The sequence below is a fragment of the Hemiscyllium ocellatum genome, chromosome 11, assembly GCF_020745735.1.
Source record: "Hemiscyllium ocellatum isolate sHemOce1 chromosome 11, sHemOce1.pat.X.cur, whole genome shotgun sequence".
Taxonomy (NCBI): Eukaryota; Metazoa; Chordata; class Chondrichthyes; order Orectolobiformes; family Hemiscylliidae; genus Hemiscyllium; species Hemiscyllium ocellatum.
In genome coordinates, this window is record NC_083411.1 from 44,036,564 (window position 1) to 44,052,126 (window position 15,563).

At 47.8% G+C, this 15,563-nt stretch overlaps 1 protein-coding gene across 1 annotated transcript in view; it reads left to right on the forward strand.

The window, feature by feature from the left end:
- The first annotated feature begins 1,776 nt into the window (after positions 1-1,776).
- The window catches only part of trmt2b (tRNA methyltransferase 2 homolog B), a 57,789-nt gene continuing 44,002 nt past the window's right edge, over positions 1,777-15,563 (forward strand). The window contains exons 1-2 of the mRNA XM_060832345.1: positions 1,777-2,058; positions 2,343-2,579. Coding sequence (XP_060688328.1) covers positions 1,777-2,058; positions 2,343-2,579 — 519 coding nt within the window. The remainder of the gene's footprint in view (positions 2,059-2,342; positions 2,580-15,563) is intronic.

Here is a 15,563-nt window from a genome sequence, read left to right on the forward strand (position 1 = left end):
ATTTGCTGCCTTCAAGAGTGGACTCTGTAATTTGGAGTGGACTCCACTTCTGACAATGCATGTTGTAAACTGGAGTGGACTCTGTTTCTGAGAATGGGGTCTGTATTTTTGAAGTCTCTATTCTGGACTCTGTGTATTTTTTGATAATTAACTGTATTATTGTGTTTGTTGGGTCTATCACTTGCACTGTCTTGTGTATCCCTGGATCTGGCAGGCCTTACTGTGAGCTGGGGAACTCATGGGTCGTCCTGAAAGCTGTCACCCCGAGAGACGGAGGGTGGGTAGGCCATCCTGTGAACCTGAAGGTTGGTAGGCTGTCCCGAAAGCCAGATGGTGAGTAGGCCATCATGATGCCAGTCGCCCCGAGAGCCAGATGCTGGGTAGGCCGTTCTGAGCGCTGTCGTCCCAAGAAGGGGTAAACGGGACGGGCTGTGCTAGAGGTGGTCGGAAGGTGTCAGAGCAGCCAAGAGCCAGAAGGTGCGTAGGGGCAGGCTGTTATCCGGAAGACTTGTGGGCTACCCTGCATGCTGTCGTCCCAGGGAAGGGGTTGGGCTGTCCTAGAGGTGGCTGGAAGGTGTGCCAGGATAGCCCACTGGCTGATTGGCGCATCAGGGTGGGTGAGAACCCAATGGTATGCAGGGCCAGACCGAGAGCCAGAAGGCGGGTTGTCATCCTCTGTGCTGTCACCCCGGGCAGGTACCGGGGCGGGCTGCCCCAGAGGTGGTCGAAAGGTGCTGAGGGTGGTTAGTGAAGCCGGAAGGTGGGTGGGCCGTCCTGACCACTGTCACCCCAGGCGGGTACCGGGATGGGCTGTCCTAGAGGTGGTCAAAAGGCGTGTCAGGGCAGACTGAATACTGGAAGGGGCATAGGGTGGATTGAGAGCCGGAAGGTGAGTAGAGGCGAGCTGCCTTAGAGTGGTCGGAAGGTGGGAGGGGTGGGGCTTGCTGGGTCTGTATTGTCTGCACCGTTTATGTAACTGGATCAGCTTTTTATGTACAAATGTCATTGTCATTGTCTTGTCATATGTGAAACTGGGATTTGAGGTTTGTCCTCATCTCCCTGTAAACTGGTTGAACGGTAGGGTTTGGGGCCTGACTTTGCTGCTCCTCTCCCTTGTAAAATTGCTGTTGTATACAGCTATAAATGTTAACTGTTTTTTGTAAACTGTTTTGTAATTGTTTAATAAAATGAAAAAAAAACCAGGAGATTCCAAGGCCTTCTCAATTTAGGGGACTGACTCTGTGCTGGCTGGTCTCCATAAGCATGGACTACAAAATCTTCGCCAGGGTGTTGTCTTCTCGCCTGGCTTCCATGCTGGCCCACATGATTCACCTGGACCAGTCCTACACGATGCCGGGCTGGAGGATACACGACAACGTCCACCTGGTCCGGCACCTGATCCATTTCTGTCAATGGGCTGGTCTGCCGAGCGCCTTCCTGTCTCTTGACCAGGAGAAGGCATTAGACAGGGTTGATCATGAGTACCTGCTCGGGACTCTGCGGGCATTCGTGTTCAGGACGCAGTTCATCGCCCGGATGTACGCCGCCGTAGAGTGTCTGGTTAAAGTTAACTGTTCCCTGATGGTGCCCTTTCACTTCGGGAGAGGAGTACGTCAAGGCTGCCCCCTGTCCGGCCAGCTGTATTCCCTGTGCGTGGAGCCTTTCCTGCGCCTCTTGCGGAGGGGTTGGTTCTGCGCGGCGCGGGCACGGGGTGGTCCTTTGGCCTACACTGATGACATGCTCCTCACTTTCACCGACCCGGCTGATCTGGGGAGGATGCACGAGTGCCAGGCCATGTACTCCGCAGCGTCTTCCGCCAGGATCAACTGGGCCAAAGGTTCCAGACTACTGGTCGGTCCGTGGCAGGTGGACTCCCTGCTGGAGGAGTTACGGGGGTTCAGCTGGAGTACCACCCATCTCCTCTACCTGGGGATCTACCTCAGCCTGGCTGAGGAATCCTGGTCGGCAAACTGGCAGGAGCTGGACGCCAAAGTCTCGGCTCGCCTAGGCCACTGGACAGGACCGCTCCAAGTGCTATCTTACAGGAGTCGAGTGCTGGTCAGAAACCAGCTGGTGGCCACCATGCTGTGGTACCGGCTGGTCACTTTGGTGCCTCCTCCTGGCTTTGTCGCTGACATCCAGAGAACGTTGGTCAACTTCTTCTGGGACAAAAAGATGCACTGGGTTGCCATCAGTTCCTGAGTCTCCCTATCGAGGGCGCCCAGTCGCTGGTGTGCATCCACACCCAGGGCGCGACCTTCCGCCTTCAGACCTTACAGCGATACCTTTACCTCGAGCGTCCTCCTAGGTGGTGCGCCCTGGCGACGTATTTTTTCCGCCAGGTGTGTAACCTCAACTACGACATGCAGCTCCTGTTCATCGACTGTGACAGTTTGGAGGTCACCCTCGAGACACTGCCTGTCTTTTTACCAGGACCTGATCACTGTCTGGAACGTGGTCGAACCACGTCGCACCTATCCTCTGGCAGAAGTAGCGGCTGTTGTCAGGGAGCCGTTGCTCAGGAATCAGCACCTCCGTACTCGTGGGTTCGAGTGGCTGTCGGAGGGGAGGGCCGTGGCGTGAGGGTGACCAGGGTTGGGGATGTGCTGGATGCCTGGGCTGGATGTTGCTGCAGGACATAGCGAGCAGGGCAGCGGTAGACGTCCAGTACATGGCCACCGCCATCTGACTCCTTAAAACGGCGGTGCTTGGACCCGACGTGGTGCACCAGTTGGAAGATGCTCAGGTGAGCGGTGGGATCCCGTCTGCGCTCACCCCAGCCCAGACGGAATTTCACATTGGCCCCAAGGTCTCGTACTTCCCGCGGAGCCTGTGCCCCACAACCTGAGCTGCCTCTGGAATTTTAACTTTGTCCTTTTAAGAACATAAAAAGGCGGGCCTTGTAACGACTGCTGCTGCACACTGTCCACCTCTTCTCCCTCATCCACTGTCCAGACATGCCTTGGTGTGCCCAATTGCCACCGGCCGGTGAGGATCCCTAATGGAGGGCTCTCTACAAGGGAGTCCTCCCCCTTTCTCTTGGGGATCTGGGGTGCTGCACGCAGCGGTCCCCTGCAACTGCAGATTGCAGTGGTTCAGAGACTGCCAGCCCAACTGCTTGCTCTGTGGCACTGTAGAGTCCGTGGACCATGTACATAGTGGGTGTGGGCATTTGCACTCCCTTTTTGATTTCCTCAAAAACCTCCTTCTCTGCTTTTGGTTGCATTTCAGTCCCACGCTCCTGATCTTCGGGCTCCCTGTACAGAGGAGGGAGGGCAGGTCTGAAGACCTCCTCGTGGGTCTGCTCCTGGGCCTGGCCAAACTGGCCATAAACAGGTCCGGGCAGTGGGCCGTGGAGGGGGTTGTTAGGGCCGACTGCCTGCCCCTCTTTCGGGGTTACGTTAGAGCTCGGGTGTCTCTGGAGAAGGAGCACGCGGTGTCCACCAACACCCTGGAGTTGTTCAGGAAGAGGTGGATGCCGCAGGGAGTGGAGTGCATCATTTCCCTCTCCAACTCTATTTTGATTTAGTCCTGCCCTCCCCTTCACTGTTTGATCACACAGCATTGCCCTTTGATGTGAAGGGCACTGCCTGTCACAGGCCACTCAGGTGTTTCCTTTCTTCCTGGTGGTGGAAATTGAATAAAGATTTGTGCACTTTGTGTCTCTCACTGTGTCTCACACCTGCACACACACACTATGGGTGCTGGGGAAAAATAAGCAGTTAGGCGGTAGTGTGGGTGTTAAAAGGAAAAAAAAATTAAAATGGGCTATCTGCCCTTTAAAAAAATAAACAGGAGATTCAGAGTCCTCTTAGTTTAGGGGACTGACTCTGTGCTGGCTGGTATTACAGTCAGTGTGTTACTGTTGGTTTCTGCTTCCTTTTTTTTGGAGGGGGAACCCTGATTCCTGAACTGGCTGAATTATTTCGCCAGTTTGTTAACTGATATTCCTTTTTTTTTCTTTTTTCTTTTTCTTGGTAGTGCTTATTTTTCCCCACCACCCATGGTGTGTGTAGGTGTGAGACACAGTGAGAGACACAAAGTGCACAAATCTTTATTTAATTTCCACCCCCAGGAAGAAAGGAAACACCCGGGTGGCCTGTGACAGGCAGTGCCCTTCACATCAAAGGGCAATGCTGTGTGATCAAAACAGTGAAGGGGAGGACAGGGATTAAATCAAAATAGAGTTGGAGGGGGAAATGATGCACTCCACTCCCTGCCGCGCCCACCTCTCCCTGAACAACTCCAGGGTGTTGGTGGACACCGCGTGCTCCTTCTCCAAGGACACCCGGGCTCTAACGTAACCACGGAAGAGAGGCAGGCAGTCAGCCCTAACGACCCCCTCCACGGCCCGCTGCCTGGACCTGTTTATGGCCAGTTTGGCCAGGCCCAGGAGCAGACCCATGAGGAGGTCTTCAGACCTGCCCTTCCTCCTCCATACCGGGTGCCCGAAGATCAGGAGCATGGGACTGAAGTGCAACCAAAAGCAGAGGAGAAGGTTTTTCAGAAAATCAAAGAGGGAGTGCAAACGCCCACACCTAATATACACATGGTCCACGGACTCCACAGCACCACAGAACAAGCAGTGGGGCTGGGCGTCCGTGAACCACCACAATCTGCGGTTGCAGGGGACTGCTGCATGCAGCACCCTCCACCCCAGATCCCCGAGAGAAAGGGAGAGAACTCCCGCGTAGAGAGCCCTCCACTGGGGATCCCCACCGCCCAGTGGCAAATGGGCACGCCAAAGTGTGTCCGGACGGTGGACAAGGGAGAAGAGGTGGACGGTGTGCAGCAGCAGTCGATACAGGGCCCGCCTTTTTACGTCTTTGAAAGAAACAAAATTAAAATTCCGGAGGCGGCTCAGGTTGTGGGGCACAGGCTCCCGTGGGAAGTACGCGACCTTGGGGCCAATGTGAAATTCCATCCAGGCTGGGGTGAGCACGGACGGAATCCCACCGCACACCTGAGCATCCTCCAACTGGTGCACTACGTCGGGTCCGAGCACCGCCGTTTTAAGGCGTTGGATGTCGGTGGCCACATACCGGACGTCTACCGCTGCCCTGCTCGCTATGTCTTGCAGCAACGTCCAGCCCAGGCCCCCGGCACCCAGCACGTCCCCGACCCTGGTCACCCTCGCCGCCACAGCTCTCCCCTCCGACAGCCACTCGAACCCACGAGCACGGAGGTGCGGATTCCTGAGCAACGGCTCCCTGACGACAGCCGCTACTCCTGCCGGAGGGTAGGTCTGGCGCAATTCGACCATGTTCCAGACAGTGATCAGGTCCTGGTAAAAGACAGGCAACACCTTGAGGGTGACCTCCAAACCATCACAGTCGACGAACAGGAGCTGCATGTCGTAGTTGAGGTTACGCACCTGGCGGAAAAAATACGTCGCCAGGGCGCTGGTATTCCTTTTCGTGAGGACTGATTGTTAAACTCCTGATGCACATAATGTTTTTCAGTTGTAACTCAGTTCTCAGTAGGGGATTGTTGTTACACTGGCTGGTTACAGCCTGTGTGTTACTCTTTTTTTTCTTTTTTGAGAAAAGAATGTTAATTTTGTGGTAGGGCTTAGCCCTTGGACTCTAGTTTTCTTTTTTTTTTGTATGTATCCTCACTGTTTTTGGTGTTTGGACTGAGCCCTGTGGAAGACATACATTTTACCAGAGGAGCTGTTCCTGTGGGGAGGCCTAGCCCTGGGACTGGGTGTCTGAAGATTGAACACCTGTGTGTGTGCTGGGAGGTGAGCAGTTGCAGTATCCTGGAGTTTGGGAAAAGACCTTTCCTTCAGGAGTGGACCAAAGCTCCTGTAAGTTAACTGCACCTGTATAATGTACTGTTCCTGTGAGTGGGTCTGGTTTTCCAAGGCTGGGCCAGGACTCCATGGAGACTGAACACCTGTGTGCTATGGGGTGTGCATTTGCTGCCTTCAAGATTGGACTCTGCAGTTTGAAGCGCACTCCACTTCTGATAATGCATGTTGTAAACTGGAGTGGACTCTGTTCCTGAGAATGGACTCTATATTTTGAAGACTCTATATCTGGACTCTGTGTGTACCAGAAAGGATTCTGTGTTTTTTGATAATTAACTGTATCATGTTGTTTGTTGGGTCTATCACTTGCACTGTCTTGTGTGTCCCTGGGTCTGACAGGTCTTACTGTGAGCTGGGAGGCTCATGGGACGTCCTGAAAGCTGTCACCCTGAGAGCCAGAGGGTGGGTAGGCCATCCTGTGAATTTGAAGGTTGGTAGGCTGTCCTGAATGCTGGAGGGTGGGTAGGCCATCATGATGCCAGTTGCCCCGAGAGCTAGATGTTGGGTAGGCCATTCTGAGCACTGTCGTCCCGAGGAGGGGTAATCGGGACGGGCTGTCCTTGAGGTGATCGGAAGGTGTGTCAGAGCAGCCGAGAGCCAGAAGGCGCGTAGGGGCAGGCTGAGATCTGGAAGACTTTGGGCTATCCTGCACACTATCGTCCCTGGGGAAGGGGACAGGCTGTCCTAGAGGTGGTCGAAAGGTGTCAGAGCGGATCGAGAACTGGAAGGGACATGGGGTGGAACAAGAGCCGGAAGGTGTGTTGGGATGGGCTGCCTTAGAGTGGTCAGAAGGTGGGTTGGTTAAACTGGTTGAATGGTGGGGTTTGGGGCCTGGCTTTGCTGCTCCTCTCTGTTGTAAAATTGCTGTTGTATACAGCTGTAAATGTTAACTTTTTTTTAAACTGTTTTGTAATTACTTAATAAAATATGAACAGGATAACCAGGAAAAAAAAATAAACAGGAGAGCTGGCTCTGAGGGAGCTAGACCAGTGTCTGGCTAAATGGGCACCCAGATGTGGGCTAAATGTGGGCGGCACGGTGGCACAGTGGTTAGCACTGCTGCCTCACAGCGCCTGAGACCCGGGTTCATTTCCCGACTCAGGCGACTGACTGTGTGGAGTTTGCACGTTCTCCCCGTGTTTGCGTGGGTTTCCTCCGGGTGCTCCGGTTTCCTCCCACAGTCCAAAGATGTGCGGGTTAGGTGAATTGGCCATGCTAAATTGCCCGTAGTGTTAGGTAAGGGGTAAATGTAGGGGTATGGGTGGGTTGCGCTTCGGCGGGTCGGTGTGGACTTGTTGGGCCGAAGGGCCTAAATCCACACTGTAAGTAATCTAATCTAATGTAAGTAATCTAATCTAATCTAATAGAGGTCTACACTAGCTAAGCTGGATCAGTGACTGCAGGATCCATCTTTCAGAAAATTCACTCCGGACATCAACTCTTGCGATTGCGTAAGACTTTGGCTAGACTGAGAACTTATACCGGAGAACCTTTTACAGATGAAGGGTACAACTTCAGTCCTGGTCTGTTATGAAAGCAGTTGGTTTAGTTACCACTGATTGTAGGAAAGGTTTTGGACTGAAGCCTGATGGGGTGAAATTGGTTGAGAAAGGTTCAACTTGATTGGCTCCACCTTTTTTAAACTTACAAGTCCTGCCCAGTGCCAATTGCCTTATGGGAAGATGTAGAAGCAGAAATCAAGAGGCTGGAAAGCGAAGGAATCATCAAACTCGTACAGTTTGCAGAATGGGCAGCACCGGACATACCGATTGCAAAGACCAATACTAAGGGTTGATACGACTTAGTGCAGATTTCAACAAATGGTAAACTGCTTTTCGGAGCTAGGTAAATCCTCAAATTCTCACGTAGAGGATTCATATGCAAAACTGACAGGTGGGGTGTTTCCTTCATGAAGCTGGACATGAGACTTGTGTACTTGCAATTGCAATTAGATAAGGATTCCCAGAATGTTCGGGTTTGGACCAATGCATGATATTGCAATTTCAGGTATTGTCAACTTATGCCATTTTTCAGCTGATGATGGAGAACATTTTACAATGTCTACCCGAAGCTGTCATTTAACTGGATGACATGCCAATAACAGGAAAGACAAATAAGGAGTACTTAAAGAATTTGGACATAGTCCTTTGACATTTCTCATGGATGGGCATATGCCTTAGAAGGAAAAAAATGTCTTCCAGGCACTTCAAGTTGCCTAGTTGGTCTACAGCATTGACAAAACCCATTGGAAGGTAAAATAAGCACAATTGAATGTGCCCTGCTTCACATTCTATACTGGAGCTTAGATCTTTTTTCTTGGATTGGTGAATTATTCTGGAAAGTCATACATAACATGGCCTCCATCCTGGTTTCTCACATCTGCTTCTGAAAAGAGGTCAAACTTGGCAATGATCTTGTAGGCAACACAAATCCATTCGGGAAATGAAGAAACAGCCACCACCATCTAAGGTGATTGCAAGTGAGATCTGGTGCTGACAAGCGAAACCTCCTCATGTAGTATCAGGGTAGTGTAGGCTCACAGATGGGTCCAAAGGACGAGAACGGCCAATAGCATAGGCTTCCCGAATTTTGGCTGATGCAGAATGCAAGTGTGCCCAGATAGAAAACATAAGTTTGGCAGTCATCTTTAGTGTGAGAAAGGTCCACCTGTACCTTTACAAATGTAAACTAGTAATAGTAACAGACCACAAAATCCTGCTAGGTTTACTTAAAGAGAACAAGACCAAACATCGCTTCTGGTGAAATTCAGCAGTGGGCTCTCATTCTAATTGTGTAAAATTTCAAATCAGAATACCATTCCCGAGGCTAAGCAGCAAATGCAGGTGCCTTGAACTGCCTCCTGTTGACAGGTACACCACTAGTCTAGTGGTTAGAATTGGATGCAAACATAGTTGTGTTGTTGGGACAGTACTCAGTGTGCCAACAAGGTCAAAAAGTACTTGCCAGCAATTCCCCAATATTCGTAGGAATGGCTGGGTAAACCCTGGAGTCAGTTACACTTGGAATATTGTGGCCCTTTCTTGGTCTCAATGTTCTTCATTATTGTGTAAGTCTACTCAGTGGTTGGAGGTGCATAGAGATCATTCATCAAACATGGAAATGATAGAAAAGCTGTGAGAATCATTTGCAATACATGGACTCCCAAAAGTGATGGTCACGACCAGGGAATTCAAGTATTGCCTAAAATTCAGCAGCATTTGGCATGTAAGGACAGCTGCATATCATCCATTTTCCAATGGTCCAGAGCAGTCCAAACTTTGAGGGCAGGCTTAAAGAAATACAGCTTCATGTGATACCAAATTGACCTGGTTTTGTTTGATGATAGGACAGCCCCACATGCGACTGCAGGAATAGCTTCAGCAGAGTTGCAAATGATGAGAAAGCTCCACACCAGGTTAAATCTGATCTTCCCAGACGTGCAGGGAGGAGGTTGAAATGATGTCCGAAATGTGAATGCTGGACACAAGCCTCCTCTAAGTGAGAGAGACAGTTTATTTCATGGAATGAAGTTTGATGCTGGAACTATAGGAATGGCCCTGCATGGGTAAGAGGCATAGTCAGTGCAATGTCAGGGCCTGTGACATACAAAGTTCAGATAGGTGGGATGGTCATGAACAAGCACATGGACCTCATGAAAGTTGCAATCAGGACAGGGGAGAAACATACCTGGTCTCTCAGAACAGCCAACAAGGCTGATGGAACATGTGGGTTCTTTCCCTCCATTTAGCATCAAGGAAACCTCAGTGCCTGAGATGGGCATGATATCCTCGACCCTTTTACTGCCTGAAGAAGAGGATGAATTTCTTCTGAGACATTCTGGGTGTAGATGCTGAGCTACTGCATGGTACCATGCCACCCGTATCCGAGGCTGATTCTGAGGTATCAGAGATATTCTTTGAGGAAGTAATCAGCAGGTTGGATCAGGGAGACCCAATGGATGTTATCTATCTGGACTTCTAAGATAAGGGCCCTTGGTGTTACAGACAAGGTGCTAGCATTCGCAGAAGCCTGGCTGTCTGGCAGAAAGTGGGGATTAAAGGGGCCTTCTCTTGCAGTCTGTGACAATTGTTGCACAGCAAGGATCAATGTTGGGACTATAACTTGTCACTTTATACATTTAACCATCTAGATGAAGGAACTGAGAGCATTCTGGCTAAGTTTGTAGATGATACAACGATAGGTAGAGGGACAGGTAGCATTGAGGAGACAGGGATGCTGCAGAAGGATTTGGACAGGTTAGGAGAGTGGGCAAAGAAGTAGCAGTTGGTTACAATGTAGGAAAGTGTGAGGTCATGCACCTTGATAGGAACAATAGAGGCATGGACTATTTCCTAAAGGAGGAGAAAATTCAGAAATCTGAAGTGCAAAGGGACTTGGGAGTTCTAGTCCAGGATTCTCTCAAGATAAACTTGCAGGTTGAGTCATAGTTAGGAAGGCAAATGCAATGTTGATATTTAATTTCAGAGGACTTGAATGTAAAAGCAGGGATGTACTTCTGAGTCTGTATAAGGCTCTGGTCAGATCACATTTGGAATATTGTATGCAGTTTTGGGACCCCTATCTCAGGAAGAACGTATTGGCCCTGGAGCGTATTCAGCGGAGATTCACGAACATGATCCCAGGAGTTAAAAGCTTAACATATGAGAAACGTTTGATGACTGTGGGTCTATACTCAATGGGGTTTAGAAGGATGAGGGGGAATCTAATTGAAACTTACAGAACACTGAATGGCCTGGACAGATTGGATGTTGGGAAGATATTTCCATTGGTAGGACAAACTAGGACCGAAGGCACAGCCTTAAGCTAAAGGGAGGACCTTTTAGAAGATAAGGAGAAACTTCTTCAGCCAGAGAGTGGTGAATCTATGATATTCACTGCCACAGAAGGCTGTGGAGGCCAGGTCATTGAGTATATTTAAGACAGAGACAGTTCTTGATTGTCAAGGTGATCAAGGGTTATGAGGAGAATGCAGGAAACTTGAATTGAGAAACCTATCAGCCATGATTGAATGGCAGAACAGATTAGATAGTCCGAATGGCCTAACTTCTGCTCCTACATGTTGTGGTTTTATGGGCTTATGGTCTTACCCACACTACCTTCAGTGTGAAAAGGTTGTCCCTTAGGTCTCTTTTAAATCTTTCCCCCTCATGTTAAACTTATGCCATCCAGTTCTGGACTCCCCCAGCCCAGGGAAAAGAGCTATTCATCCATGCTCCTCATGATTTTATAAACCTCCAAATGGTCACCCCTCAGTCTCTGACGATCGTGGGAAAACTGCTCCAGCCTTTTCAACTTCTCCCTAGAACTCGAATCCTCCGACCCTGGCAACATCCTTTCAAATCTTTTCTGAACCCTTTCAAATTTCACAACATCCTTCCTTTTGCAGGGAGACCAGAATTGAACACAATATTCTAAAAGTGGTCTTACCAATGCCCTCCACAGCTGCAACATGACTTCCCAACTACAATACTCAAGGTACTGACCAATAAAGGTCAAGCAATTTTATAAATTACTGGGTAAACACTGGTTTTGCTTGGTTAGGGAGCTCCTATATTCTGGTGATGGCCCATAACCTCTTCAATATCCAATGCTTTTGCTGTTTCTTGACATCAGGTGGAATGAATTAAATTGGTTAAGATTCCAGCTGATGTAAGTACTGCACGAGTTAGACCCCAAACAGAAATCTGAATTGTTAGATCATTTGTTTTAGGTTCACACAAGGTAGCCTTTCACTGAAGCATAAACACACACTTTTTGCAAGGTTTGTGAAGGTTTGTAGCTCAGGTTGAGGCTTAGGGTATAGGTTTGCTCGCTGAGCTGTAGGTTTGATATACAGACATTTCATTACCTGGCTAGGTAACATCATCAGTGGCGACACTTGGATGTCGCCACTGATGATGTTACCCACCCAGGTAATGAAACGTCTGGATATCAAACCTACAGCTCAGCGAGCAAACCTATACCATAAACACACAATGCTGCAGGTTCAGTTTTAGCAAACAGAAGTTCATTATGCAAGAAATAAATAAAATCAAATGAATCAAAGTGTTAGCATACAACAGGGGTTTTAATATGTCAAAACATATCATAAAGTACAATCTGATTGATTCCAACAGCAATCCTTTGCAATACTCAAGCAAAAGGATGAATTCTACTCTTTGCCACACAACATTGTGTCATAGCACCCTATGGCCCATTGAGTCAGTGCGTCTCAAAAACTATTACCTAATTATTCTAATCCCAGTTTCCAGCACTTGGTCCATAGCCTTATGTGCCCTTGACTTCCCAAGTCCACATCTAAATACTTCTTCAATGTAACAGGGCTTTCTGCCTTTACCACCCTTCTCAGCAGTGAGTTCCAGATTCTCACCATCCTCCATGTATCAGAGTCATAGAGAGATTTACAGCATGGAAACAGACACTTCAATCCAACTCTTCCATGCCAAGCAAATATCCTAAACAGATCTCACTCCATTTGCCAGCCCTTAACCCTCAAAATCCTTCTAAATCATGTATCCATCCAGGTGCCTTTTATATACTGTAATTGTGCCAACCTCCATCAGCTCCTCTAGCAGCTCGTTCCATACATATACCGTCCTCTTTGTGAAAAGCCTGCCCCTTAGGTTCTTTTTAAATCTTTCCCCTCTCACCTTAAACAGATGCTCTCCAGTGTTTAGCTACTCTCCCCTGGGAAAAAGACCTTGACTATACACCCTATCCATGCCCCTCATGATTTTATAAACCTCTATAAGCTCCAGGGAAATAAAGCCCCAGCCTACTCAGCGTCTTCCAATCCTGGCAACATTCTTGTAAATATTTTTGAATTAGGATTAGAATTAGCTTTATTGTCACGTGTACTCCAATGAGTACAGTGAAACGTTTACAGTCCTGGTATTATAGTGCCATCATAGGTACATAAAGGTACAATACTTGAGATCAAATTCTTAGGAAGCAAAAGAAAAATTAGATAAGTAAAGAAATAAATGGTCCAGCATTATAGATTATAGGAATCAATTACAAAACTAAAGTAGTAAGAAGTTCACAACATCAATCTTACCAACCCAGTCCATAGCAGCACCAAGCTTCAATGGAGATGATTTTTGAGAAGATTGGTAGCTCAGGTTGTTGATAAGTATGTAAGTTAGCTCCATGAGCTGGAAGGTTTATTTTCAGATATTTTGTCACCATGACGAGGTGACATCATCAGTGAGAGCCACTGGAGACTCTCAGTGAGGACGTTAACTAATCATGGTGAAAACAAACTTTCCAGCTCAGCGAGCTAACCTACACACTTCAAAAGAGATCTCCATTGCCTTGCCACTTCCTGCACCAGACCCACCAAAGTAGGAGTCATCCCACTTTAGGCGCCATCTCTTCACTGCTGGGCCCACTTTGCTGATGCTGCTGAACCCACACTCACCCTGCAACGAAAACTCCCCAGTTCCACTGCGAGGTCAGTTTACCACTGGGCCACAAATCCTGCTTTGGCTGGTGGTGTTGCCTTGCCAGCACCTACACCTTGAAGTGTCTGCTGTCACTGGTGTGCAGTCCCTAATCACTGGAAAAGCTTTGCTACCACTGCTGCCGGCTCCAAACAGTGGGAGAATTACCTCGCCGCTGCTGCCTCAGGCCCCTAACACCATGGGAACTAACCCCAATCTGGGAGGGCGGTGTGGTTCCCTGCTGATGGAGAGACACCAGATTCTATGCTGCCAGACATTCAATTGATTCCAGTGAAACAACTATGAGGAAAAGGCTTTTCTGACCACTTTCAAGTTTAACAACATCTTATAGCAGGGAGACTAGAATTCGAAAAGTGGCCAAACCAATGTTCTGACATCCCAACTCCTCTACTCAGTGAGCTGACCAAGTAACTATGTGGCTATACCCCTAGGTCTTTTTGTTTGGCAATACTCCCCAGGGCAAAAACAATGACTGCAGATGCTGGAAACCAGATTCTGGATTAGTGGTGCTGGAAGAGCACAGCAGTTCAGGCAGCATCCAAGGAGCTTCGAAATCGACACTTTGGGCAAAAGCCCTCCCAGGCCCCTATCAAAAACCGGATAAGTCCTGTCCTGATTTGCCTTACCAAAATTCAGCACCTTACATTTATCCAAATTAAACTTCATCTACTACTCCTCAGCTTTTTGGTCCCTGTGATCAAGGTCCTGTTGCTTTCAGGGAAAACCACCTTCTCTGTCCATTATACCACCTATTTTGGTGTCATCTGCAAGCTTACTAACCATACCTCCAATATTCACATTGAAATTGTTCATATAAATGAGAAAAGAAATGGACCCAACACTGATCCTTGTGGCATACCACTGGTCACAGGTCTCCAGCCCTCCACCAAAAACAGCCCTCCACCATTAACCTTTAATTCCTGCCTTCAAGTCAATTTTGTATCCAATTGGCTAGCTCACCCAGATTCCATGTTAATCCTTGCTAACTAGTGAAAAAGTTTCTCTTCACATCTTCTCTAAACCTCTTGCCTCTAACTTTACATCCATGTCCCATGGTCATTGATCTCTCCACCAAGGGAAAATGTTTCTTCCAATCTACTCTTTCATTGTCTCTCAAAATTTTATAAATCTCCAACATATCTGCTCTAAATCTCCTCTGCACTATGGAAAACAACCCCAGTCTATTCAATATCTCTTCATAATTGAAACTCTCTAGCCCAGGAAACATCCTGATAAATCTTCTCTCCACCCTCTCCAATTCCTTTGCAGACAATATTGCAGGTTCTACAAAAATTGGTGGGGAGGTCAATATTGAGAAGGACAGCCTGAAGGTACAAGAGGATATGTAAACAGGGACAACCAATATTTTATACAGTTCCAGCATAATCATCCTCCTCTTAAATTCTATGGATTGAGTAATTTCCACCAGTCCTTGGTATGTATGTGTCTACTTTGGTATACACATACACACACACACCTCCTACTGTGATTTTCCTGTCTAAGTGCATCACCAACTATCTACCTGGATTAAATATCATTTGCCACTGGTCAGCCAATCTGACCAGCCTGTCCATATCCTCTTGTCTCTTAAGTCTATACTCTTCAATATTGACCCACTTATGTCCTCGATTCATCTAAATCATTTGTGTATGCCATAAACAGCAAGAACCCCTTCAGGACTGTACTTGACACAGACCACCAGTTAATAAAACATGCCTCCATTGTCACTTCCTTGAAAAATTGATTCATGTTGGTCAATATGACCTCCCTTTAACAAAACCATGTTGATTAGTTTTGAATAACCCATGCCTCACCAAATTCAGATTAATTGTGTCCTTCAGAACTGCTTCCAATACTTCCTCCCCTGCGGTTAGACTGGCCTATAGTTTCCTGTGAATAAGTTAATTATAATATGAAATATTTCTTATGCAGGTTATTTACATTGTTACAGAATGTTCTGAAACTGATGTGCAGTTACTTTGCATTACTAGGTGTGATGATAGCAGCCTTTTATAGCAAATAGCAAGTCAAGCCTCGGCATCAGCCAGGAGCTCAGATAATGTCAAATTCTGCATGTGCAGGTTAACAAAGAAACAGAATCTTCTCACGCCACAAATCTAAAAGTGATTCACTGGTGAGTATTTCAAGTTACATTCTGAAATTATATTCCAGCATTTAATTTTATTACGTTTACACTGAGACCCTCCGCTCTAGTTACACTGAGACTGTTGCTCCATTTATAGTCATAAAATCATACAGCACAGAAA